Source organism: Haliotis rufescens, unplaced genomic scaffold (assembly GCF_023055435.1).
Source record: "Haliotis rufescens isolate VD_foot unplaced genomic scaffold, xgHalRufe1.0.p SCAF_62, whole genome shotgun sequence".
Classification (NCBI taxonomy): domain Eukaryota; kingdom Metazoa; phylum Mollusca; class Gastropoda; order Lepetellida; family Haliotidae; genus Haliotis; species Haliotis rufescens.
The window spans coordinates 554679-580067 of NW_025964353.1; the positions used below are offsets into that span (position 1 = coordinate 554679).

Below are 25389 nucleotides of genomic sequence, written 5' to 3' on the forward strand. Positions count from 1 at the left end.
TAATTTAATATATTTTATTTCCTGAATCTTAAAAAAATGCCTGGTATATAGTACATAGAAACAGTCACTTGTTAAAAGACAAAACATAACAAAGAAATCAACCAAATGCATGAAATCATAACCATATTCATCAGCAATAACACTGGGTGGTCCCACAAAAATGGGATACACGCATAATTTAGGAGAAAGACAAACTGAAAAGAAAGCCAGTAGATGTAATTTTGTTTGAGGAACTTAAAGGTATCCCAGTACTTCACTGTTCAGAGAAGACCTTTCAAGCTGAATTCCTTATACCTGTCTAAAATAGGACCTTTTTCAGTTGGTTTGCAGATATGTTTGGTAGGGAAGAGAAATCTAAATAAATAAAGATTTCTGAACTACCAAGGCAAGGTACCTGGATGAGGCTGGAGTTAATACCCTCACTGTCAACACTGCATTGTCAAGTAAATCAATGCAGAAGCTCAGTGCGGTGTCAAACAACAAACAACAGAAGCGATTCCCACTGGAGTTAATACCCTCACTGTCAACACTGCATTGTCAAGTAAATCAATGCAGAAGCTCAGTGCGGTGTCAAACAACAAACAGAAGTGATTCCCACTGCAAAGTAGCACGTTTTTTTTTTTCGCAAAGTCATCATTTTACTGCATTGCAAGATTCTAGAAATATAGTTTTTATTCTTATACAAAGGTTTTCAGGGTCGGCAACAGTCGGCAATGATACAAATAGTTTTTACAAATTAATAATTTTCCTTTTTCTGTTTTTTTCTTCAATTTTGTCAGTATTTTGGGTCCGAGGATCTGTAAACCAACTGAAAAAGGCCTAAGCTCCTTAAAATTGTGTTCTACAGGAAATATTCAAGAAGATGTCAACAAAGATTCAAGGATGACATGATTTAGCACCATTCAATGATACCAACTTCTTTGGAAGTTTGCAAGTCAGTTTGATACAAGTAACAGCATTATGATTTATCTGATTACAGGTCATGAGATACAAAATTATCACTATATATCTTTAGGTGTGGTACACCAAAATCACAGCTCTGGAATATCTTGCCGATGGATGTCCTCCTCTAACTGGATTGAGCTGTCGGCCTGATGAGGACGTCGTTAACCTGGAAAGATAAACATCACACAGTGTTATGAATAATTACATAGGCCAACATTTGGTGTATAGCCCAATATCAAACCCTCAGTCTCTGTGGTAAAACATCTGTACTCGGTGCATTTGGACAGGAAAGTAGGTCATACTCGACCTATGTATAGTTATCAAGGTAAGACTAATAAAATCAAATAGGAAGCAATAAATAAACCAAGGAGGCTCAAGAAGAAATGATATTGTGCCAAATGAAGCACTAGTTCACAACTGTGCAACAAGAAAAGATAATGTGTTAAATGAAGCACTAGTTCTCAACTGTGCAACAAGAAAAGATAATGTGTTAAATGAAGCACTAGTTCACAACTGTGCAACAAGAAAAGATAATGTGTTAAATGAAGCACTAGTTCACAACTGTGCAACAAGAAAAGATAATGTGTTAAATGAAGCACTAGTTCTCAACTGTGCAACAAGAAAAGATAATGTGTTAAATGAAGCACTAGTTCTCAACTGTGCAACAAGAAAAAGATAATGTGTTAAATGAAGCACTAGTTCTCAACTGTGCAACAAGAAAAGATAATGTACTGTGTGAAGTACTAGTTCTCAACTGTGCAACAAGAAAAGATGTGTTAAATGAAGCACTAGTTCTCAACTGTGCAACAAGAAAAGAAAATGTGTTAAATGAAGTACTAGTTCTCAACTGTGCAACAAGAAAAGATAATGTGTTAAATGAAGCACTAGTTCTCAACTGTGCAACAAGAAAAGATAATGTGTTAAATGAAGCACTAGTTCTCAACTGTGCAACAAGAAAAAATGTGCTGTGTGAAGTGCTAGTTGTCCACTATGCATAAAAAATGCTGACATTTGTGACCTACCTCCATGTGCTTTGGAGACTGCAAGGCAAATATCACAGTGCTTGTGATGTCGTCCACCTGGAGACACTGGAAGAGATGACTTATTATTTAATGGATGTGAAACACACAGCAACTGTCGGGGACATCTTGGATTTAGGTCAAAGTTGAAAGGTCCTCGCCCTTCCTTGAAAGCCTTAACGGCTGTGACACGCCAACACAATCCATCAAGATGAGGTACCAGCAACCCAGCTACAGCTGATCCCACATTTGCATGAGCAGATAAGAATATATTTATAAGATTGATTTCTTTTGGTGAATATTAAAAGCATTACACAAATTAAGTTCCAATAATCACAATCATAAAAGTATTGAAATGACAAAAACCCTTGTCTGACTCGAGCCTACTTGTAGTAAAGATGCATGCTCATCTGGCCATGTTCCTTACCATGTTTGTTTGTTTGTTTGTTTGTTTGTTGTTTTACATATTGGTTGTTTCATGTCGTACTCAGGGACATCCCATCGATATCAGGGAGGCCTGCTAATAATAGAGTTGATAGCATGGCCAATGCCCCCACATCGTCAGGATGACCATCTAAACTTCATTTTATGACAGGATATGATGCCCCATTCAGAAATATTCCAGCAATATGCCGAAAGTCTGTAAATAATCGAGTCTGGACCAGACAATCCAGTGATTGACAACATGAGGGTCGATCCGCGCAATTGAGATATGATGACATGCATCAACCAAGTCAGCGAGCCTGACCACCCAATCCCGTTAGTCCCCTGTTTATCCCCACAAGGTGCTAACTTTATAAAAAAAAAACGTTACTCGTAGAATGTGGTTTGTGGAATACACAGCCCTAGTGCATAATAGCTTTTCCACCAACATGTTTTCTTTTTCCATGGCAACATGTCTGTACCCAATTTAGAAAGAAGTTGATCCTAGTTTTAGGCTTAAACTTAATGTTACACTTGGGCTGCTGACCTATCTGATTAGTATAGGTTTAGAGTCATTTCAGAAATACTGTCCTCATTTCACACGAAGAGCATCAATAAACTGCCATTTCAGACACTAACCGGAATCGTGCTGTAAATCGCCTTCGCTTTTTCATCATCCTTCATCATTCGATAGCTGAACTCCGTCTCCACCAGACCGGGACTTATTGACTGGAAAACAAACGCATACAATATCTAAAGTCAACAATAAGTAAAATCAAAATATTTTCTCCATTTGTATACTAATGCTGCATTACTCCTTAATGCTTTTCCTGCTTACTTTGGCCGGCAAACAAAGCTGAGTCCAGCTAAGAAAGAAGTCGTCTGAAGTGTGACGCAGGACCCAGCAGATGAGACCACGTGACCCCTATGTAAATGCATTAAGGAGTATGCAGGATAATAAAAAAATAGGTAATTTATCCCAATGCTTTCTGGACAACTAAAGCCAATCAGTAAAACAACCATTGGTGCAGGCGAGGCGAAATAGCGACATGCACGCACATGAGTGTGGCTGCTTGTACTAGACGTGCAGTTTCATAGTGCCAGCTCACTCATACACCATGCCACAGTTTACCATGGATGCCCCACTCAGACACAGTATACAGACTATGAGATGCCCATTCCTTATTTTAGCCCCTTAATCCCGGGCACAAGGCAGGGTAACAGCAAGTACCATATCTTAATGTCTTTTAGCATGACATGGCCAGGGATCAATGAGTGAGTGAGTGAATATGTTTTTTTACGCTGCTTTTAGCAATATTCCAGCAATATCACGGCGGGGGACACCAGAAATGGGCTTCACACTTTGTACCCATATCGGGAATCGAACCCGGGTCTTCGGCGTGACGAGCGATGCTTTAACCTCTAGGCTACCCGACCGCCCCTGCCAGGGATCAAACCACCAACATTGCTCTCTCATGACAGTGTCTCTATCCATAACACAACAGAGAAGCAAGTCCATCGCTTACTAAACTAACAATTGGTGACAACCAGTGCTTAATATAACACTGTGAGATCCAAATATAATTTGCAGCCATATGTATCTTGGGTGAGGGGGTTTCCCTCCATATATACACGGTCTGTGATGTAATTATATCTCCTGTCTGACTGGAATCAGACTTTGAGTTCTCACTAGGGCTGGGAAGAGTCCAAGTTTACTACCCTGGTACCCGACCCCCTGTTACCCGACCCGACCCGGGTACCCGACCCCCTATTACCCGACCCGACCCGGGTACCCGACCCCCTATTACCCGACCCGACCCGGGTACCCGACCCCCTATTACCCACCCTACCCGGGTACCCGACCCCCTATTACCCGACCCGACCCGGGTACCCGACCCCCTATTACCCACCCTACCCAGGTACCCGACCCCCTATTACCCGACCCGACCCGGGTACCCGACCCCCTATTACCCACCCTACCCGGGCACACGACCCCCTATTACCCGACCCGACCCGGGTACCCGACCCCCTATTACCAGACCCTACCGGGGTACCCGACCTCCTATTACCCGACCCGACCCCCTATTACCCGACCCGACCCAGGTACCCGACCCGACCCGGGTACCCGACCCCCTATTACCCTACCCTACCCGGGTACCAGACCCCCTATTACCCAACCCGACCCGGGTACCTGACCCCCTATTTCCCGACCCTACCCGGGTACCCACTGCAAGTCTCAAGAGTTGGGAACAAAAAGTCTGATGAGTAACTGTTTTACTGCAGCCTTGGCTGAAACTATTGAGATACATGTATCAAACAATCAGATCCTGTGTTCACTGAAGTTGACTGAAGCTTTATCTTTACTCAAACATATACAAGTCAAAAGGAATGTCTGCATCGTCAGAGGAAAATGCGAGCATTAGCAAATTCTAGTGTAACCACTGAGCTATAGTGATTTTTTGTCGTTTAACAATATATCACACAACTAACCACGGGTCTGGGTAGTCCTGTGGGTACCCGGGTCCTACTCAGGATCCACCCCACCCGAATACCGTTCCAGCCCTAGTTCTCACTGTATAAGGGCGGTTGGGTAGCCTAGTGGTTAAAGCGTTTGCTCATCACGCTGAACACCCGGGTTCGATTGGGTACAATGTGTGAAGCCCATTTCTGGTGACCCCCGTCGTGATATGGCTTGAATATTGCTAAAAGCGGCGTAAAATCAAACTCACTCACTCCCACTGTATAAAGTTTCTATGCATAAAGTTGTTGGAAGATAGTATCTGGTGACCTATTGCTGAATTAACCAGGTTGAACAACATATCTCGTTACCGTAACACGAATCCCGCTTTTTAATTCTCTCAACTCTTGTCGAAGTCCTTCAACTATTCCAGTGACAGCAAACTTTGTAGCAGAATAGAAATGTGTCCCACTCCTTGGTATGACTCTATGCCCGGACATACTTCAACCATGAAAGTAGAACAACAAAAAGTTACCCTCAATCTGTGATGGCATGCTTGTTGAAACAAAATCAGTGCTATAAACAATGCGACAAAACCCTTTCCATTTCCAGTAGAAATCTCTGCATAAAGCAGAGTCGATTGTACAATTCCGACTATATCATGAGCATGTGTTTATGAACCACTATCAAATAGTAATGATACCAGGTGTCTGCGAAAAGGTGAGTGTATCCTGCCCCACCGGTGGCACCCATCACAAACACATGCACAGGCAAGTCAATTGTTCATCTGAAAAAAACATGTGAACACATGGTACAAGTCAAAATAGGGAATTGCATCAGACATAATTTTTATCACTGATGCATCAAATTTGGAAATGTCCTGCACATGACTAGGCTACATTTGGAAATGTCCTGCACATGACTGGGCTACATTTGGAAATGTCCTGCACATGACTGGGCTACATTTGGAAATGTCCTGCACATGACTAGGCTACATTTGGAAATGTCCTGCACATGACTGGGCTACATTTGGAAATGTCCTGCACATGACTGGGCTACATTTGGAAATGTCCTGCACATGACTGGGCTACATTTGGAAATGTCCTGCACATGACTGGGCTACATTTGGAAATGTCCTGCACATGACTAGGCGACCTATTTGCTCCTAAGGCTTTTTCAGAGAACAGCAGTTTTGAAATTAAAAATAATTAAATCAGATCATTCTTAAACATTGTCCAAATCATTGTGTTCCAAAATAACAATGAACAACAAATGAAAGATAATGCCGTCTAAAGGAATTTTCATTCCCTATTAATTATATCTGACTCACATAACATGACGCATGAAATTCAAAACTAACAAAATTACAACATAAGTCTATTTCAAATTTGTTATTCAGTCCCAAAGGTAAGTACTTTATTGTTATTACTTTATCGTTAAGTAAAATAAATAGTTTAATGATGTTTGTGACATTTTATGAAGAAAGTGTGCCAGAGCAAATATGTAGCCATTACCATCATTTGGAAAACATATAGAAAAAACCCATTCTGGAAGAAAGGCCAAGAGGCCCTGTAGCTCACTTCTCGGTAACAAAAACCTACCTGCACATGTGTGCTTACTTTATGCATTCTGATGATGGATCTTCACTCTTCACTGTGTGATAGACGGGTAGTCAAACATAGCCGGTGACACACAGTAAGGGGTGGCTATTGGCAGATATTCCCTATCTCAATGTAAGGCAAGGCAAGTTGTATTGCAATATGTATCTCAATGTAAGGCAAGGCAAGTTGTATTGCAATATGTATCTCAATGTAAGGCAAGGCAAGTTGTATTGCAATATGTATCTCAATGTAAGGCAAGGCAAGTTGTATTGCAATATGTATCGCAATGTAAGGCAAGGCAAGTTGTATTGCAATATGTATCTCAATGTAAGGCAAGGCAAGTTGTATTGCAATATGTATCTCAATGTAAGGCAAGGCAAGTTGTATTGCAATATGTATCGCAATGTAAGGCAAGGCAAGTTGTATTGCAATATGTATCTCAATGTAAGGCAAGGCAAGTTGTATTGCAATATGTATCTCAATGTAAGGCAAGGCAAGTTGTATTGCAATATGTATCTCAATGTAAGGCAAGGCAAGTTGTATTGCAATATGTATCTCAATGTAAGGCAAGGCAAGTTGTATTGCAATATGTATCTCAATGTAAGGCAAGGCAAGTTGTATTGCAATATGTATCTCAATGTAAGGCAAGGCAAGGCAAGTTGTATTGCAATATGTATCTCAATGTAAGGCAAGGCAAGTTGTATTGCAATATGTATCTCAATGTAAGGCAAGGCAAGTTGTATTGCAATATGTATCTCAATGTAAGGCAAGTTGTATTGCAATATGTATCTCAATGTAAGGCATGGCAAGTTGTATTGCAATATGTATCTCAATGTAAGGCAAGGCAAGTTGTATTGCAATATGTATCTCAATGTAAGGCAGGGCAAGTTGTATTGCAATATGTATCTCAATGTAAGGCAAGGCAAGTTGTATTGCAATATGTATCGCAATGTAAGGCAAGGCAAGTTGTATTGCAATATGTATCTCAATGTAAGGCAAGGCAAGTTGTATTGCAATATGTATCTCAATGTAAGGCAAGGCAAGTTGTATTGCAATATGTATCGCAATGTAAGGCAAGGCAAGTTGTATTGCAATATGTATCTCAATGTAAGGCAAGGCAAGTTGTATTGCAATATGTATCTCAATGTAAGGCAAGGCAAGTTGTATTGCAATATGTATCGCAATGTAAGGCAAGGCAAGTTGTATTGCAATATGTATCGCAATGTAAGGCAAGGCAAGTTGTATTGCAATATATAGCAGCTCCTACTTTGTAACGATTTTACACCTGAAGTGGATAACGATGCCACACAAGTGTTGCTCCGCCAGAACATTGGACTTGAGCATTGCAGATTTTACACCTGAAGTGGATAACGATGCCATGCAAGTGTTGCTCTGCTAGAACATTTGACTTGAGCATTGCAGATTTTACACCTGAAGTGGATAACGATGCCACGCAAGTGTTGCTCTGCTAGAACATTTGACTTGAGCATTGCAGATTTTACACCTGAAGTGTTTCTATTGACAGTTTCGTCCTTCACAAGCTTCTTGAGGCCAAATGGTTCCAAATGGCTGCCTTACCTCTTTGATCGGCACTGCCTCAAAATTGGGGTCGACCTTGTAAACATTTTAATAATTCTCAAGCATTCTGAATGCGATATAGAACCTTTAACGGAAACTCCCAAAGTGATCCGGCTGTATTGTAAATATTGGTTCACTGCGATCGTTTCGCGATACATTTTCTCATGTCAATTTCAATCTGGTAATACAGCACACCCCTGCATCCTGCACAGAAAACAATTTCAGTACAATTCTTCTGTCTGTCTGTAACACAGTCCATAACCATTGCGAAATTGCTTAAAGGACAACAGTCCAACTCTCAGTCGTCTAGCCAGCGCCTTTGTAATAACCCTGCATAATCACCAGACGCTTATTCGCGTCAAACTAGTTTCGGACAACCTGGTTGACAGCGTGGGTGAATCCCTTTGAAACCTCGCATTTATTCTTCATTTGTAAATGTGTATGTACAAATATGTAGTTTAGTTTACAGCAAATACGTGTACGTGTATGCATTAAGTTCATATACTCAAAACAGCAACGGCCCATATTTTTCTGGCAAATTGCATACAATACAACAATTGCTACTCCCTGTCATCCATGTTTTATGGTAAAACCCTATATTTGTCATCATTCACGTCATGACTTCATAACAGGTATAATTTGTTGTAGAACAACATTTGGCATTTCTGGTGTCTGGGGTAATAATTAAACCTAAGATTGGGCTATAAATTCAGGTCTGATGAGGTGAATGTATTACATTGTCAGTGAATGGTCAGTTGAGTTGCTAAAAAAACCCATTGAACTAAGGATTAACCGATAATATGTTGATTGATTTAACACTGTTATCTTGCACAGGGGATTTGCCAAAAGTAAGTGTTTATATATAAAAGGTTTACTAAAGTATACAGGATACACACATATCGGGGCGTGAAGTGCCTGTGTAAAATGAACATGCTTTTTTCAAAGAATTAACCAAAATACATTGAGTGCCCACTGTAATCTAACGTCATGGACTGTCTTAAAGAACCGCAGACATCATGAACATCGGCGTCACATGTGCTACCCCAGCTGACCATCGAGACACATGAAACAAACTTACGTGATCAGATCAGTGAGTGAGAGAGTGAGTGAGTATGGTTTTAAGTTGCTTTTAGCAATATTCCAGCAATATCACGGCAGGGACACCAGAAATGGGCTTCACACATTGTACCCATGTTGGGAATCGAACCTTGGTCTTAGGCGTGACGAGCGAACGCTTAACCTCTAGGCTACTTGACCACCCCTGATCAGATGAGAGATGAAGATGTTATAATATCACAAAACACTGTATATATTTTCAAAATATTACATTGTTACAAAGACATGTGACATCGAAGTTTCTTTGTACAGCTTCAGCTGTATGGGATATTGGTCCTTTATGTGGATATAGACGGATACATTCCTTGAACAAGGTAACTGTCTAATATAAAACATATTACTTTTGTCGACATTTGCATTTTGTTTTCATTAATTTGCTGTAGCAAGAAAACGTGAGGTGAGGCCGGAATGTTGACAGATCAAATTGTTCCATACGTAAAACATATCTGGCAATAGATATCAGTTGTTCCAAAGTGCTATTATTATCATTATTATTATTATTATTATTGTCTACGTTGTAACTAAAATAATTTGATATTGGAATATAGTATTTCTGATAAAATAATAGTTTCAGATACAATTCATTCCATCAATATTGTTTGAAGTTATATTTATTAGGTATTTTTTAACCGAATCACCGGTAGAATTGTAGAAAATGTGGTTACAGCTGATTGCTATTTCCTGCTCACTTAACATACACAATTAAGAATTGACCTTCACCTTGTGTGAGTACATTGGAGTATGAACCTTCATAGAGTGAGGGCCAAACTGTATGAACGTGGGAGCTTACCCCGACGTTCACACAATGTTTGGCCCTCACTCTATGAAGGTTCATACTCCAATGTACTCACACAAAGTGAAGGTCAATTCTTATAAAATCTTTTATCACAATTTCTTACCTCAAAGGATGTAGGCCAAGATCTAAACACAATTTTATTTAGTATGTGTGACTTCATGTTTACACTGACAGCCATAAAACAACCAGCTACACCTCGGAACAAAATAGTTCCTCAAAAAGGGAGGTGACATGAATGTATGGATGCACAATTTCTCTTCAGAAACATCTCGCGCAACACATGTGTTCAGATAATATCACCATTAGATGAGAAAGGTCTGTAAAGAACTACCTCAGTAAGTCAGTCACAATGACTGCTCGTTGTAATACATTTATATCAAGTACAAGACGTCAAAATGGCCGACACGATAAACGTGAAGCAAGAGATTTCCGAAGTTGTTAATGAACCTGTGGCAGTTTCATGTTTTAGTCATGATTGATCAACTGGCCTATCATTGAAAGGTGATTAAAGATGCGTCAAACAGACACTAGGGTAAATTCGTAGATTGCTGGAGACGGTTACTGTCAGCCTAGACACGCATTGAGTCGATACTACGATAGTTTGGATGTGCATTTCTTTGGAATGTGGAAGTAGTCCGTCAGTGTTTATGTCCTTTCAAGAACACAGTCTCGTGAAAAACATATGAACGTCAAATTGTGTCGTCAATCTCGTGGTCATGTGACCTCTCATCTAATGGAATAGCCGTATATCCTGTAAACGTCTAAGTAAAAAATTATTGTAATATAACACAATGCCTTGAACATAAATCAATTCTTAGCAGAACAGAAAATACAATCTAAATGCTAAATCATCATATTTAGTGATAATTTATCTCAAATTTCACATTTGTATTGACCAAGTTTATCACCTGTTCATTTACCTGAATTCTCTGAAGGGAAACTATTTAGTTCTTTCTTGTAAATCATATGCCGGTTTATCTATTGCTTCACCTTTTCAAGTCGTGAATGCATTAATCAACAACAAACACACATGTCTGTTTGGCTGCAGCTCTTTCATGTACATTATACCTTTGTCATGATAAACGGCTTCTCATTTTTCAATCCTCCAACAGGTGTCACTTCACTCAGCGCAGCAAGAATAGGGCCGAACACAAGTCAAACCAGTCGAAATTATAGTCCACAAGAAGCAAATTTTGAATCCGCGAAGAAAAAGATGCTCCATATTTCAATACTTCAAAATGGGAGTGTTGTTTTCCTTTACGATACAACAACCACCAAATCTGCACAAGCAAATATTAATAATCGGCAATCAATGATACAACAACTACCAAATCTGCACAAGCAAATATAAGTAATTGGCAATCAATGATACAATCACTTCTCATATAATAAAATGATGACATGTAGCAGAATGTAAAACAGTGTGTATTTAAACTTACGTATTTTAAACTAAGGTAAATAATTGAGTTAAATATTGTAATAGCTCCTTAAACTAACCTGAGCACTCTCTACTAATCCTTAGGTAAAGTACGGGGTATAGTTATGAAAGGTCTTTAGTGATCTGGGTCCACTTGCACAAAGCGATCGTAGTGCTAAGATGATCTTAACTCCCATACTTTAACATAGGCTTACAATAGTCGTAGCGCTAAGATCGCTTTGTGCAAGTGGGCCCTGTTCCAGCCACAGCTTGGCCAGTGATTGCCTTGTCTATTGTTTCTGTAGCATGTGACCAGGTTTTTAGCTTTAAACACTTCAATATTTCTCTCCTCTGGTCAATGCTGCATTTCAACTCTGCATGATTCACAGCAGTGCACTGATTGGGGAAGTTAATTTAGACTTCTTTAGTATTTATATTCATCATAAGGAGGTTAGGATCTGATATTTTAGTCTTGTTGAGTACACTTTTATCATTTTAATTGCATATTTCTTATATAGTATAAGTTGCAGTATGATCCACATGATACGCAATGTTGTAAATATATGACTTATTCTTCAAAGTCATGATACATAAGTGTGTATTGTGATATTAAGTCATGGCTAGATTAACCAATTAGAATATAGTGTAATTAGTGTTAAGCAACCATGTTGTTATAAGGTGCTTTCAGTAATTTATATATTTTATGGCTTGTAGCTGTATCTGTTAGAATACATTTATCATTAGCAATAATTTATAGCTTACAGCTATAAATGTAATAATATATTGTACAGTATTTTAGTACACTAAGTCTTGTATGAGTTAGTTGATGATTATGTACATAGTTCTATGAAAGTGTTAGTAAATATGAACTGATGTAGTGCATATAAATATTAGGTTTATATTACTGTGTGTGTGTGAGAGAGAGAGAAAGCGTCTGTGTGCGTATTATATACATTTTACTTAATTGTGTCATTTCATTATTAGGCATAGAGGCACATATAAAGCCATACTGTTGGCACTGACGTGATGAGCCTGCGTCCCTGAGACGAGGTTGGAATTTATGTGCTAATAGTTGTATGTATATATTGTTGTATTTCGAGGTGTATTGTATCATATAAAGGGATTTGTAGCTGTATTATATATAGAGCTGATGGTTGTTGTGATAATATATGCTTAAATTCATGCTCTGGTAACAAGTAAATGTAATATGTTTGTTTAATTATACATGTTATAGATTCTTGTAATTGTATATTACTAATTCAACCTTATATTATGTTTTAGGGAATTATCATCCATAGCCATATTGTGGTGGGATCTCCATATCCCTGATTTGAACAGACGGAATAAATCCCATGAACCCCAAAACAAGTATTCGTCGTCAGTACATAGACGTTATACTGCTGTAACAAACAATCTGTGAGTAAGTCACAAGCCCAAAGCCAGAGTCTAGTACCACAGCCTGCCGGCCTAGCTATGTTTTTTATCACATGAATCTGCAATCAAAATACATTCTTGGCAACATTCTGCATCAGCTACACCAGGCATTAAAGGGGCACTGATCTAACGCAATTCCCCGGGACTGGTTGTTGCCTTTGTTATTGTTTTTTTCCCAGTGAGTACCCGGGTGTATAGCAGAAATCTAGACTAGTTCGCGACCTCTGCTGCGCCATTCGTAAGCGCATTAGTCACTTGTATGGGTAGTAATAAGGGCGTGTGGTCACATTGATCAACAAAATGAAATACAGTTTTCGAGATAAAAAGGAAATGTAGGTATCTTTGTGGGTAGCATCGGTAATGGTGACGAAGTTTTGATAAGACACTTGCTTGGTAATTTTGAGATTTTCGTTTACACTATTTTGACTTGCAACACAAAGTAAATATTTCACCTGAGCATTGCTTTTATATAGTGTGTATATTTTTTTACTGTCAAAATGTGTAACATTTTCAAATTTATTAAACGCCTAAATATTCAGTTATTTTACAAAGTGACTGAAAAATCTGTATTATTATGATAACGAATTCCAAACATTTTGATGTTTAATGTCATCACCAAGAGACTGAAAATGTTACGTTGAAAAGTACATTTCTATGTTGTTTGGCTTCTAATCCTACATAATAATCAGTTGTGATGTGTGTAGGCCCTTTTGATCGTCTTAATCAAACTGGACAGATTTTTTAGTCAAAATGACTGAAATATTTACACATTTTATAAATTGCCTGAGAGAATCACGTTTTTCAAATTGACGGTAATATATACACGCTTACAAAGGAAAAGGCCTGTGAAAACAACGTCTATCGCACATTGAAGAATTTCCCAACCAAGACGTAGAGAAACAAGGACGAATCGGTTCAATGCTACAGCAAATGAAGGAAAACAAAATGCAAATACCATAATTACAACCTACCAAATTTATTTATTCCTTGTTCGAGGAATGTATCCATGAATATCCACACAAAGGAACAATATCCCACTCGTCTGCAGCTGTACAAAGAAACTTATTCGATGTCACGTGTCTCTGTAACAATCACATATTTTAAAAAATATATATATCGTTTGGGGATATTTGAACCCGTGTTCGTTTCTCAACTGATCACTTGGATTGTTTCAGGTGTTTCACATAGGTGTCAAGTCTCAAGGGTCAGCTGAGAAAGCCCACCTGAAAACTATTTTCATAACGTCCACAGTTCCTAAATAATCCATTGAGTGATAGATAACAATGATCAATCAATCAACGTATTATCAGTTAACCCTTTGAACAAAGTATGTTGTTTTTACATCGACACTTCACGCCATGATATGAGTGTATTCCCTTTGTTTTTGTAAACCTAGACATGTAAACACTCACTTTTGACATATCCACTGTGCAAGATAACAGTGATTAATCAATCAACGTATTTTCTGTTAATCCTTTGATGACTAGGAACGATCCGTTGATTTACAAAAAAAAGTAAATCAACTGATCATTCACCTCTTGCTGGTCTGCCACGTGCATATTACATAACACACATTTCACCTCACTTCAAACCTGGATTTAGATTGAATAATTACCCCAGACACAATAAATGCCAAATGGGAACCTTTGTCAGGTAATCTAAGTGGTGCTACCACTAATTGTACCTGTAATAAATTCATTAACTGAGCATCAAGTGAATGACGACAAATACACAAGTGTAGGGTTATACGAGAAAACGTGGATGTCAACAAGGGAGTAGATATCGTATTATCAACGCAATCTGAAATCCGTAAATGCTTTCACTGAACGGAACCTTTTTTTTAGTATAAAACTATAACCATCAGGGGTATTTCCAAATGACGACATCCGATGAGCTCCGCCGTTCTTTTTGACTGTTTGTTTAGGTTGAAGAAATTAATTAACATGCGCTCTTTTTCGAAATCTTTATAGATCACGGTTAACCAATCAGTGTTTATGCAAAAATGCGTAGAACAAATATTGCCTCCAGCCTCCAAGTTTATTTAGCTGTCCTTGCAGACGGTAGCCCAGTCTCTGGTCACGCTCAGTTGCGTTGCGTATCATCCGGGTACTCACGGGGAAAAAACAATAACAAAGACAACAACCAGTCCGGGGAATTCCGTTAGATCAGTGCCCCTTTAAACACTGAAAGTGATTAATTGTGAATCAATGTAACATTATGTGCTTAGACATGCTCAGAAGGCCAGGGTTCTGATACTTATTACAATACAATATTCCCAGCTTGTGTTTAACTTGAGATATATGCAAACAAGTCTATTGACAGTTTCAAGCTTCTTGAGGCCAAATGTTGGTTGGTTGGTTTGTTGTTTAACGCCGCACTCAGCAATATTCCAGCTATATGACAGCAGTCTGTAAATAATCGAATCTGGACCAGACAATCCAGTGATTAATATCATGAGCATCGATCCACACAATTGGGACTGATGACATGTATCAACCAAGTCAGCGAGCCTGACCACCCGATCCCGTTAGTCGCCTTTTACAACAAGCACAGTCGCCTTTTACGGCAAGCATGGGTTGCTGAAGACCTATTCTACCCCGGAATCTTCACTGGTCTGAGGCCAAATGGTTCCATATGGCTGCCTTACCTCTTTGATCGGCACTGCCTCAAAATTGGGGTCGACCTTGTAAACATATTAATAATTCTCAAGCATTCTGAATGCGATACACAACCTTAACGGAAACTCCCAAAGTGATCCGACTGCATTGTAAATATTGGTTCACTGCGATCGTTTTCGCGATACATTTTCTCATAAACTTTGTATTTCAATTGACTGGTAATCTGGTACAACTCTTCGGTTTGTCTGTAACACAGTCCATAACCACTGAGAAATTGCTTAAAGGAAGACAACACTCCAACTCTCAGTCGTCTAGCCAGTGCCCTTGTAATAACCCTGCATAATCACCAGACGCTTATTCTTAAGTCCCTGTACCATATGGGGCAGCTGAACTAATTCCTGCCCCACAGCAATGTGTTTTCACTAGCTCCAGGTGGTAGAATAAACTCGATTAATTACACACAAATATCAATTTGGCAATGATATGACATTTTTAGTCACCTTGACCTTTGACTGAACATGAACAAAAATCTTAACCTTTGACCTAAAAAATATCCCCAACATGCTATGAAACTTGTGATTGGAATGTATTCCATGATACACCAATAGAATACATCTGAATAGTAGGAAATAAAGTCGGCGTCCGTATCACACATCCGACAGTTGTGTGTAGGACTGAACTGCATTTTGGTGGACATTTTCTCATCACACAAAAACAAAGTGTGATGAATCCTTATTAACTGAAGAAACTCAACCAAAATGTAAAATCACCAAAGGATGATAGCTTTCAGTGATAGTGCTAACTTTTGATATTTTCCTATGAGCATGACTTTACAATCTACAATCTACCTGTTAAGCACAATGATGTGCCCATCATCCACCTTCCTCTCCTGCATGGACTGGAAGGCCTCTCTGCTGCACATGCACACGCCGAGGACATTCACCTGCAACAATACACGCTACCTTGAAACCCAGGTATGACATGACAGACCAAGGGGTGTTTGTTAGATTGTTGTTGATCATCCATAACTGGCCCCCACAGGAGATATCACTTGCAGACCATTGTGATGTCATTGGTTACCATGACGTCACAATCAAATGACATCACTAATGGCTCTGCTACTGAAACTGTGAGCAGTACTTTTTACACTCAAGACACAGCTTATTACTGTCTACAAACTGAAAAAGTTGGAAGAATGTTGGAAGATCAATAGAATCTCACCCTAGTGTCTTTTGATATCAAATATATCAATGCTCGTCGATAAAAGTTTATAGACTCGTGTTGATATATTTGAGATCAAAACACATTTTGGTGAGATTTTCCATGTCTAAAAACTGAAAAAGTTGGAAGAATTATGTTGGATGATAAATAAAATCTTAGCCTTGTGTCTATTGATATGAAATATATCAACGCTTGTTGGTGAGATTCTCTATTTAACGCAGCACTCAGCAATATTCCAGGTACATGAGTGCGGTACGTTAAGAACTGTATAACGAACCAGACAATCCTGTGAGCATTGACATCATGAGCATTGATTACGCAATTGGGATACGTTGACATGCATCAACCAAGTCAGCAGGTCTGAACACCTGATACCGTTAGTCGCCTACAACAAGCATGGATTCCTGAAGATCTAGTCTAACCTGGATCGTCATACATCAACCGTCAGCAGGTCTGACCATCTGATCCCGTTAGTCGTCTACAACAAGCATGATTTGCTGTAGACCTGTTCTAACCTGGATCGTCACGGCTGACAGACCAAGAAGCATAGTAGGGACTAATCTGGGATTCGAACCCAGACCTGAAAGCTTACAATAGTTGCAGCGCTAAGATCACTAAGAGCCTTGCATCAGAGGGAGACAAACTCAGCATAAAGAGGTGCATGCACATGCTTTGGGCCATTGATTAACATCCAATCTCATATGAAAAGTATCAACTTATTTTGCCATCAGAAGTTCGAAATAAGATTAAGATGTGACCAATCCTAAGTCATAAGTCTATATTGAACTGCTGATTAAACATAGTCATAACAGACACACATATCATGGCTATGTCTTAGCCTAAGGTGTAGCTTAAGACGTAGCCTATGTCATGGGCTATGGCTATTTTCCTGTCTTAGGCTATTTCTTGGTGTCATAAAAATCATTGTCTATTGTTTGAACAAAACATGTACAAGGGTAAACCTACATCCACCATTTCTCTCCACTGGGTAGTGCGTCCTGTCAGCAGGGTGTCATCGTGGGCCAGACCCGCGTTGTTGATGCAAACGTCCACCCCGCCAAGGTCAGGGTCAGCCCTGATCATCTTGAACATCGCCAGGACATCTTCTTCCTTGGATACATCACAACGCACTGCCTTGACCGTGCCAGGTTCATCCTTCAACTCATCAGCTAGTTTCTGAGGGGGAGGAAAATGGCATGTACTTGAGGATTGTTTTGTTTTTATTTCACAAAGAAGGTCATACAAGGTCTGTGAGATGAGGTGAGGTCGCGTTCAAGATTGTTGTACTCATATATAATGACATGCATGAACGTGTGGCTGCTTATACTTGTCCGGACATGCTGGATTTGTAACACTAGCCCACTCAGATACACATTATAGTGACTCCATGTGGACGATTCCTTCCTTACTGCCGAGCACCAGGCAGGGTAACACCAAGTACCATCTTTTAATTTAATTTGGTGTTGTCTGGCTGTGTATTGCATTGTTGAATAATGTGTATTACATTGTTTCTGTTGAGATTCAGTAGAATTTCATAGCATTTGGTTTTGACAATGGTTAGTTGTCAAGCATGTAATACTAACTAATGTAAGCAGTGGTGTGGAAGTTAATATTTTGATGCTCTTGAAGTCACGTTGTGTCAACTGGAATCTTCCAGAAAATAAAAATAGTGTATAGTCTGATTGATCTCTTGATGTATCAGGTGCTGTCATACTTTAGTTAGAATTACAGTCAACAGTTATACAGAGTGTAGTAGGCAAGTATATATACAGGTAGGAGGCAATGTTTATACAGTAGCGTAGATGTCAGATGTAGTTATACTGGAGAGGAGAAGGGTAGTATAAATGACAATCAACGGTGAAGTCAGTGACATAAACAAAGGATGAAACCAGTATTATAAACAACATAAAAACTACTCTACTGTTTAAACATTGCCTCCTACCTGTATATTTATTTGTCAACCACACTCTGTATATCACTTGCTTGATAACGGCGTTAGAACCTACACCGAAACGTTGCTCTTAATTGTAATAAAGAAGTTGTTCATCCATAAATTCTGATCCTTACGAAGTACTCCAGCTTCTAAATGCCTATCAAAGAAGGTACACTGAGTTACATCCTAATGGGTTGATGTTGTGAAGCTGCTCAAATTACTTCCCCCGTGAACTAACACATCCTTGGTAAAATTGTTCCATCAGTCCTGTGCATCCTGGTATCCAAGTATGGATCAGTGAAATAGCTTCGGTATTATGGATTACAATAGGAGTGTTGATCACAGACACATCCAGGCGTTGACCAGTTGTGAGAAGGAAAAGCAGCAAGATGTATCAAACAAATGGCAACCATTGTGCCTGTCTAAAACTCGGCCCTGTTAAACCATGTTGAAATTGTTCTGAATGTTGGTATTCCTAACAAAAAACAATGCCAAACAGGGTTGTCCTAAACATACACCAACCACTGTGTCACATCAGTATGTCTCCCAGACCCTACAGAATAGTGAGTGAGGGAGTGAGTTGGGTTTATCACCGCTTTTAACAGTATTCCAGGTATATCACAGCGTGTCAGCTTAATGTGGGAGGAAAGCCTGAAGTGATGCAGGTCTCAGGCGTTCTGTGAGACCCACGAGCACGGGTATGGTGCTGACAAACCTAGAAATATAATCGAGGCAAATCAGGATTCGAACCCACAATCATAGGTTTCTGGCATGATCAAGGGCCGCACTTCTGCACAGCTAATTGCGGCGCCTTAGACGACCGGGCCACCCGTGCCCCCCTACAGAATAAATAAAGGAGGGAATCTAACTCAAGTCAAGAAAAATTGTCTCAGCTTAGAATGCAGATTTCCTCTACGCTCCATTTAGACTTGATTTTATATTTTGTAGATAATATTTATAAATAAGATAACTTATTTCTGGGACCAAATGTCAGTCTAGTGCCATAGAACCAAGTCAGCGAGCCTGACCACCTGATCCCGTTAGTCGCCTCTTACGACAAGCATAGTTGCCTTTTAGGGCAAGGGATTGGAAAAGACCTATTCTACCTTTCAAAATAGAAAGGAAAATGAACCAGTCACATTTCAGGCCACACATTTTTTTTCACTTGCTTTATAGATTTTTTACAGGAAAATACCAGTTGGTAGGTGGGAGGAAAAAAGAAACAATTCATTTTGTTTAGTTTTCTCCTCCACTACAAAATGGGTACTGTAAGTCTGGAAATTAATGTGTTTCCAAGGTAATACGACTGCTGACCCCTAGCCAAAAATGCAACACAATATCAATGCGACTCCCCCCAAATGTTAAAGATACATGTACTTTTTGTATCCTTTAAAGTTAAAAAACTGAAGCTAAGAAGACCCAAATCTCACAATGTCAAATATTTGTTCTTGTCCGACTGCATGTGGTCCCTGAACAAAGGAGGGGGGGGGGGGGGGGGGGGAAGTGAGTGAGTATGGTTTTATGCCGCTTTTAGCAATATTCCAGCAATATCATGGCGGGGGACACCAGAAATTGGCTTCACACATTCTACCCATATCGGGAATCGAACCCGGGTCTTCGGCGTGACGAGCGAACGCTTTAACCACTAGGCTACCTGACCGCCCCACAAAGCGGAGTGACAACTAGCTAATCTATCTGTCACTGGTGAAGGACACCAACATACAACACAAGTATTGTCTGTACTTGGTCGGTGTGACCAAGTGTCTAAATACTGCGCCATGTCCACCTAGTAGGTCAATACTCCTTGAAGCCATTGTCAGAAACCTACTTCCACGTTTACCTCTGTGGAGGTCAGGTGACATGGTGACATGTTCAAGATTATTGCACTTATATAGCGACTTGTATGTAGGTATGTGTTATCTCTCTAGGGCTGGGACGAGTCCATATTTACTATCCGGGTACCCACCCCATTACCCGACCCTACCCAGGTACAAACTCACTGTAGGCCTCAGGAGATGGCTCAAAATGTCTGATTGGGAACTTGTTTAGCATAGCCCTGGCAAAAAGTATTTAGATACATGTATTAAACAATCTGGTCATGCACACACTGAAGTTGACTTGAGTTATATCTTTATTCAACCATATGAAAAATCAGAAGGAATGGGTGCATAGTCAGAAAGAAATGCGAACATTAGTGACTTGTAGTGTAACCATAGAGTTCTAGATAATTTTTGTCATTAAACAATATATGTATTGATACATATATATTCTTCAATTCCTCTTTCTAAGGAAGCTTGGCAAGTATTATCTACACTTTATTGGGGGTGGGGGGGGGGGTGGGGGGTGGGGGGTGGTGGGGGGGTTGGGGGGGGGGGGGGGGGGGGGTTGGGTGGTCTCAAAATGGTTGTTTAGCTGCTTACTGTCATCATGGATGCTCATTTATTTTCTGCATAAATACTGAGGACAAATAATTTAAGAGTATTGGAGTGTACTTTGAGCTGGAATGTCTGAGAGCAGCCATATATAGTGGCAGCCATATTGAAAATCATATTAAAACATCTTGAACAATTAACTTCTTTGAGTTGCATTTAGAAGTTGGGATGGTAACTAAGACAAAATTGTTATGGATGAGCAACTTCTTTATTACAATTGGGCGACGTTTCGGTGTAGATTCTAACACCGTTATCAAGCAAATGATACAATTGGGCGACGTTTCGGTGTAGATTCTAACACCGTTATCAAGCAAATGATCATCATTTGCTTGATAACGGTGTTAGAATCTACCCCGAAACGTCGCCCAATTGTAATAAAGAAGTTGCTCATGCATAACAATTTTGTCTTTAGTTATCTTGAACAATTGTTGTGTCATCCCAGATGGGAACATCAGCATGTGAAGTTTCAGCTTCACTTATTCAGTGGATTCCGAGAAAATGATCTTTACAGTGTTAGCAAATGCATTTTGAGAGTTTTTAGGAGCATGGTCAAGGTGCAAAGGTCAAACAGAAGTCAAATTAAAAATATCAGGACAATAGGAACATGTGTTGAGCCCCGTTACTAACAACACATAGGTACACCATATGAGGAGACGTAGAAACAACTTGCTTCAGTAATTGCCATAAGATTCATCTTCACTATCTTCAAAGAGCAAAGGTCAAATCAAGGTCATAATCTAAAAATATGGAACATCTATGTTGAGCCCTGCTTGTAACTACCACATACATTTTGTACAAAAGTGGCTGAGAAATGAGCAATCCTATATAGTTGCAATAGCTGCCATATTTAGCTAAGATCTATTAATATCACAAGTGTGAGAAATGCACTATCAGATTTTTTATAAGTGCATTTCTGACACTCGTGATATTAATCAATCTAGAAATATTTAAGCAACGACACAAGGGGCTGTGGGCTGCGTGGTAATCGAGGTTGATCAGGTCGGGTGGGTACTGAGTAAAACCCACAGGACTACCCACACCCATAGTTAGTCATGTGATACATTGTTTAATGACCAAAAGTTAGTATATCTTCATGGTTACAGTCATGTCACTAATGTTCACATTTCTTTCTGGCCTTTATATGTTTGGTTGAATAAGGCCCAAAGCTTCAGTCAGATCAGATCATCTTAAATGTGTATCTAATAGGGCTGGGACGGGTAACTCAGGTACATGGGTCGGCTGGGTACTGAGAAGGACCCGGGTATGCACAGGACCCGTGGCTAGTCACATGATATATTGTTTAATGACGAAATTATCTCAAATTCTAAGGTTACACTACAAGTCACTAATGTGGGTTGCAGTCAAAACGGCCACAAACCCATAGTCAATACAGGCACCAAAAGAGTCATAACTAGTATTTGTACTACTGCATGCTGTTAAGTGCTGTAGAATCACATGGTATTGTTTACATCACAGCAGTGCCACGCCTACTGTGCGTGAACTACGTCATCCGTGACGTCATCAGTGTACGTGGATGACGCCATCCTCGGTAAATGATAGAAGCCAACATTACTGTTTTTTTTGTTATATGCACCTGCCCCAATATATGACAATAACATCCACAACAGAAAAGTCAAAATGTCCATGAAAATAATAAATGAATATTCAATGTGAGCAGGATGTGTACAGAGTATACCTGCGACATGTTATTACAATCTAATATCTTCCAGTAAAGACAAACGTGTTGTTTGAACCAATCTCACCAATTTCCTATGATCTCTGCACTGACCAGTGTACCAGTCTGTTTATGAGTAGTAAAACTCAACTCCAAGAGTTCAGAACAGTTCCTTGGCATATACAAGTTGGTCCCTGCCCTACATCAAAAAGAATGCTACGAACCAACAAGAAGAAATCTTCACAGTCAGGAGATTGTAGGTGGCAACATAACACCATCTCAGCTGCTAAACATATGCGCTTCAAACCATGGACCAAGGGTTGAATAGGGATTTATCATCCAAAACTGGCTCCACAGGAGATATAGCAGGCCTCAAAGTTTACATTTTTACCAAGTGGCTACAAGTATTTTTTTCCAGATAGCCAGTGGTAAATCAAAAAGTCAAGACATGTTTAGGTGGCCAAAAGCATTTGAAATTATCTTTTATTAAATAACTGTCTTAATATGTACAAGCACTAGTCTTGGAATTGTATAATAGTGGAAACTTGCTTTGATTTTTGTTATTTGTGACTCGAACAATGATGCAATTTATGTTACTAGATTATGTAGGTATATCCTTGATTACCCAAAGAGCATTCTCAACTAAAAATATAATACTAATTACATTATGTTTTTTGGTTCATTGTGGACTTTAGGAGGAATTATTTGTGATTACAATCATCAGCAGACGTGTTTACCAAGATCAGCATATTTTTGTGTCTACATGTGTGTAGCAATAGAATTTAGTCGCCACAACATATTCTCCAAGGTAGTCATTTGGATACCTCTGAGTTTTAGACAGACAAATTGAAATTTAGGTAGCAAATTTGAGGCCTGAATAGCAGTATTTTTTACACTGTAGACACTTCTTAATACTGTCAACAAACTGAAAAAGTTTGAAGAATGCTGTTGGATAATAAATACTTGTTGATAAAAGTGGAATAATGCCTCAGCAAGCCTCGGAGATTTTCCACTTTCCGTGTTGATATATTTGATATCAACAGACACTCGCGTGAGATTCTCTGTGTGATATGTGATGTATGGTGCTGAGTTATTGCTGAATAAGATCTGTGAGCCTAGGGTGTTATGAACTGTTATAAAATGTTTTATTATACAATTAATGTGACACAATACTTGAGTTTGTCTTCTTTATTTTCTGTGTGTCCGTTTTGACTTTTTTGTGGCCGTTTTGACTATACTATTGGCTGTGGCCGTTTTGACTTTACTATTGGCTGTGGCCATTTGACTTTACTATTGGCTGTGGCCGTTTTGACGATACTATGGGTTGTGGCCGTTTTGACTATACTATGGGTTGTGGCCGTTTTGACTATAATATGGGTTGTGGCCGTTTTGACTTTCTTCTGTGGTCGTCTTGGCTATACAATGGGTTGTGGTCGTTTTGACTTTTTCTGTGGTCGTTTTGGCTATACTATGGGTTGTGGTCGTTTTAGCTATACTATGGGTTGTGGCCGTTTTGACTATACTATGGGTTGTGGCCGTTTTGACTATACTATGGGTTGTGGCCGTTTTGACTATAATATGGGTTGTGATCGTTTTGACTATACTATGGGTTGTGGCCGTTTTGACTATAATATGGGTTGTGATCGTTTTGACTTTACTATGGGTTGTGGCCGTTTTGACTATAATATGGGTTGTGATCGTTTTGACTATAATATGGGTTGTGATCGTTTTGACTTTACCTTTTGAGGCCGTTCTGACATGAGGCTGTGTTGACCCGCTCCCACTAATGTTTGCATTTCTTTCAGACTATGCACCCATTTCTTCTGACCTTCATATGTTTGAGTAAAGATAAAACGTCAGTCGAATTCAGTGTACGCATGACCTGATTGTTTGATACATGTATCCAGAGACCACATGGTATCAGATGTATCTAAATAGTTTTGCCAGGGCAGCGGTAAAACAATTCCCAATCAGACATTTTGTTCCCAACTCTTGAGACCTATACAGCTGGTACCTGGGCTGCAAATTTGGAATCGTCCCAGCCCTAACAGTTTTTCATCTCACCTGTATGTTGTCGACATTTCTGGCACACCCCACCACCTTCATGCCATGCTTGACCAGTGCCTTGACCAGCCCCGCCCCAATACCGGCCGAGGCTCCTGTCACGAGAGCTACACGTCCCGACCACCGCTGCATGTCTGAGTGGGTGATGGCTGACGACTGAAGAGAACTTTCTAAAAGATGTAACGCATTCGTGAGTTGAAGGGACGTAACTGTCGTTTCTAGGTCTGCATGACCTCGCACTCCGTCTCGTGATTGACGTGCGCTATCTGTTGCGGCTTGTATGCGTCGGTTTTAGCAAATCGTTTTCGTTCACGCTCCGGGATGATACGATTTGTTTGGTATCCTACCGATATATTATTCCGTGGGGTGTTTTACACTTGAGTATAATATAGGATAGGATTAAACACACTGGTATGGGTTTAAATTCACTTGGGAGAATCATCCTGACACAAGAAAATTTCATCCCCGGGATAAAAAATAGGGAAGGATAATATTCACTCTTACATAACTTTATACAAAGGCATACAAATCCATTTGATATATCATTATGTAGTTCGGATATTAACTTGAAGCTTGTTCGCTGACAGTTTACCTAAAGCTGTCAAATAAAATAAAATCGTAGTACTTTAAATTTAGCAGTCTACGATAAAAAAGAGGCG

The 25389-nt window shown here is 39.6% G+C and overlaps 1 protein-coding gene across 1 annotated transcript; it reads right to left on the reverse strand.

Moving 5' to 3' along the window:
- On the reverse strand, window positions 1-24976 carry LOC124114014 (dehydrogenase/reductase SDR family member 11-like). Its single transcript, XM_046474540.2, has 7 exons — window positions 24731-24976; window positions 17593-17802; window positions 16254-16348; window positions 5217-5346; window positions 3027-3116; window positions 1968-2033; window positions 1-1111 (listed from the first exon to the last, which is right to left on the reverse strand). Exons 1-7 carry the CDS (start codon window positions 24860-24862, stop codon window positions 1070-1072), a joined length of 765 nt encoding a protein of 254 aa, XP_046330496.1. The 5' UTR covers window positions 24863-24976; the 3' UTR covers window positions 1-1069.
- Window positions 24977-25389: the final 413 nt, after the last annotated feature.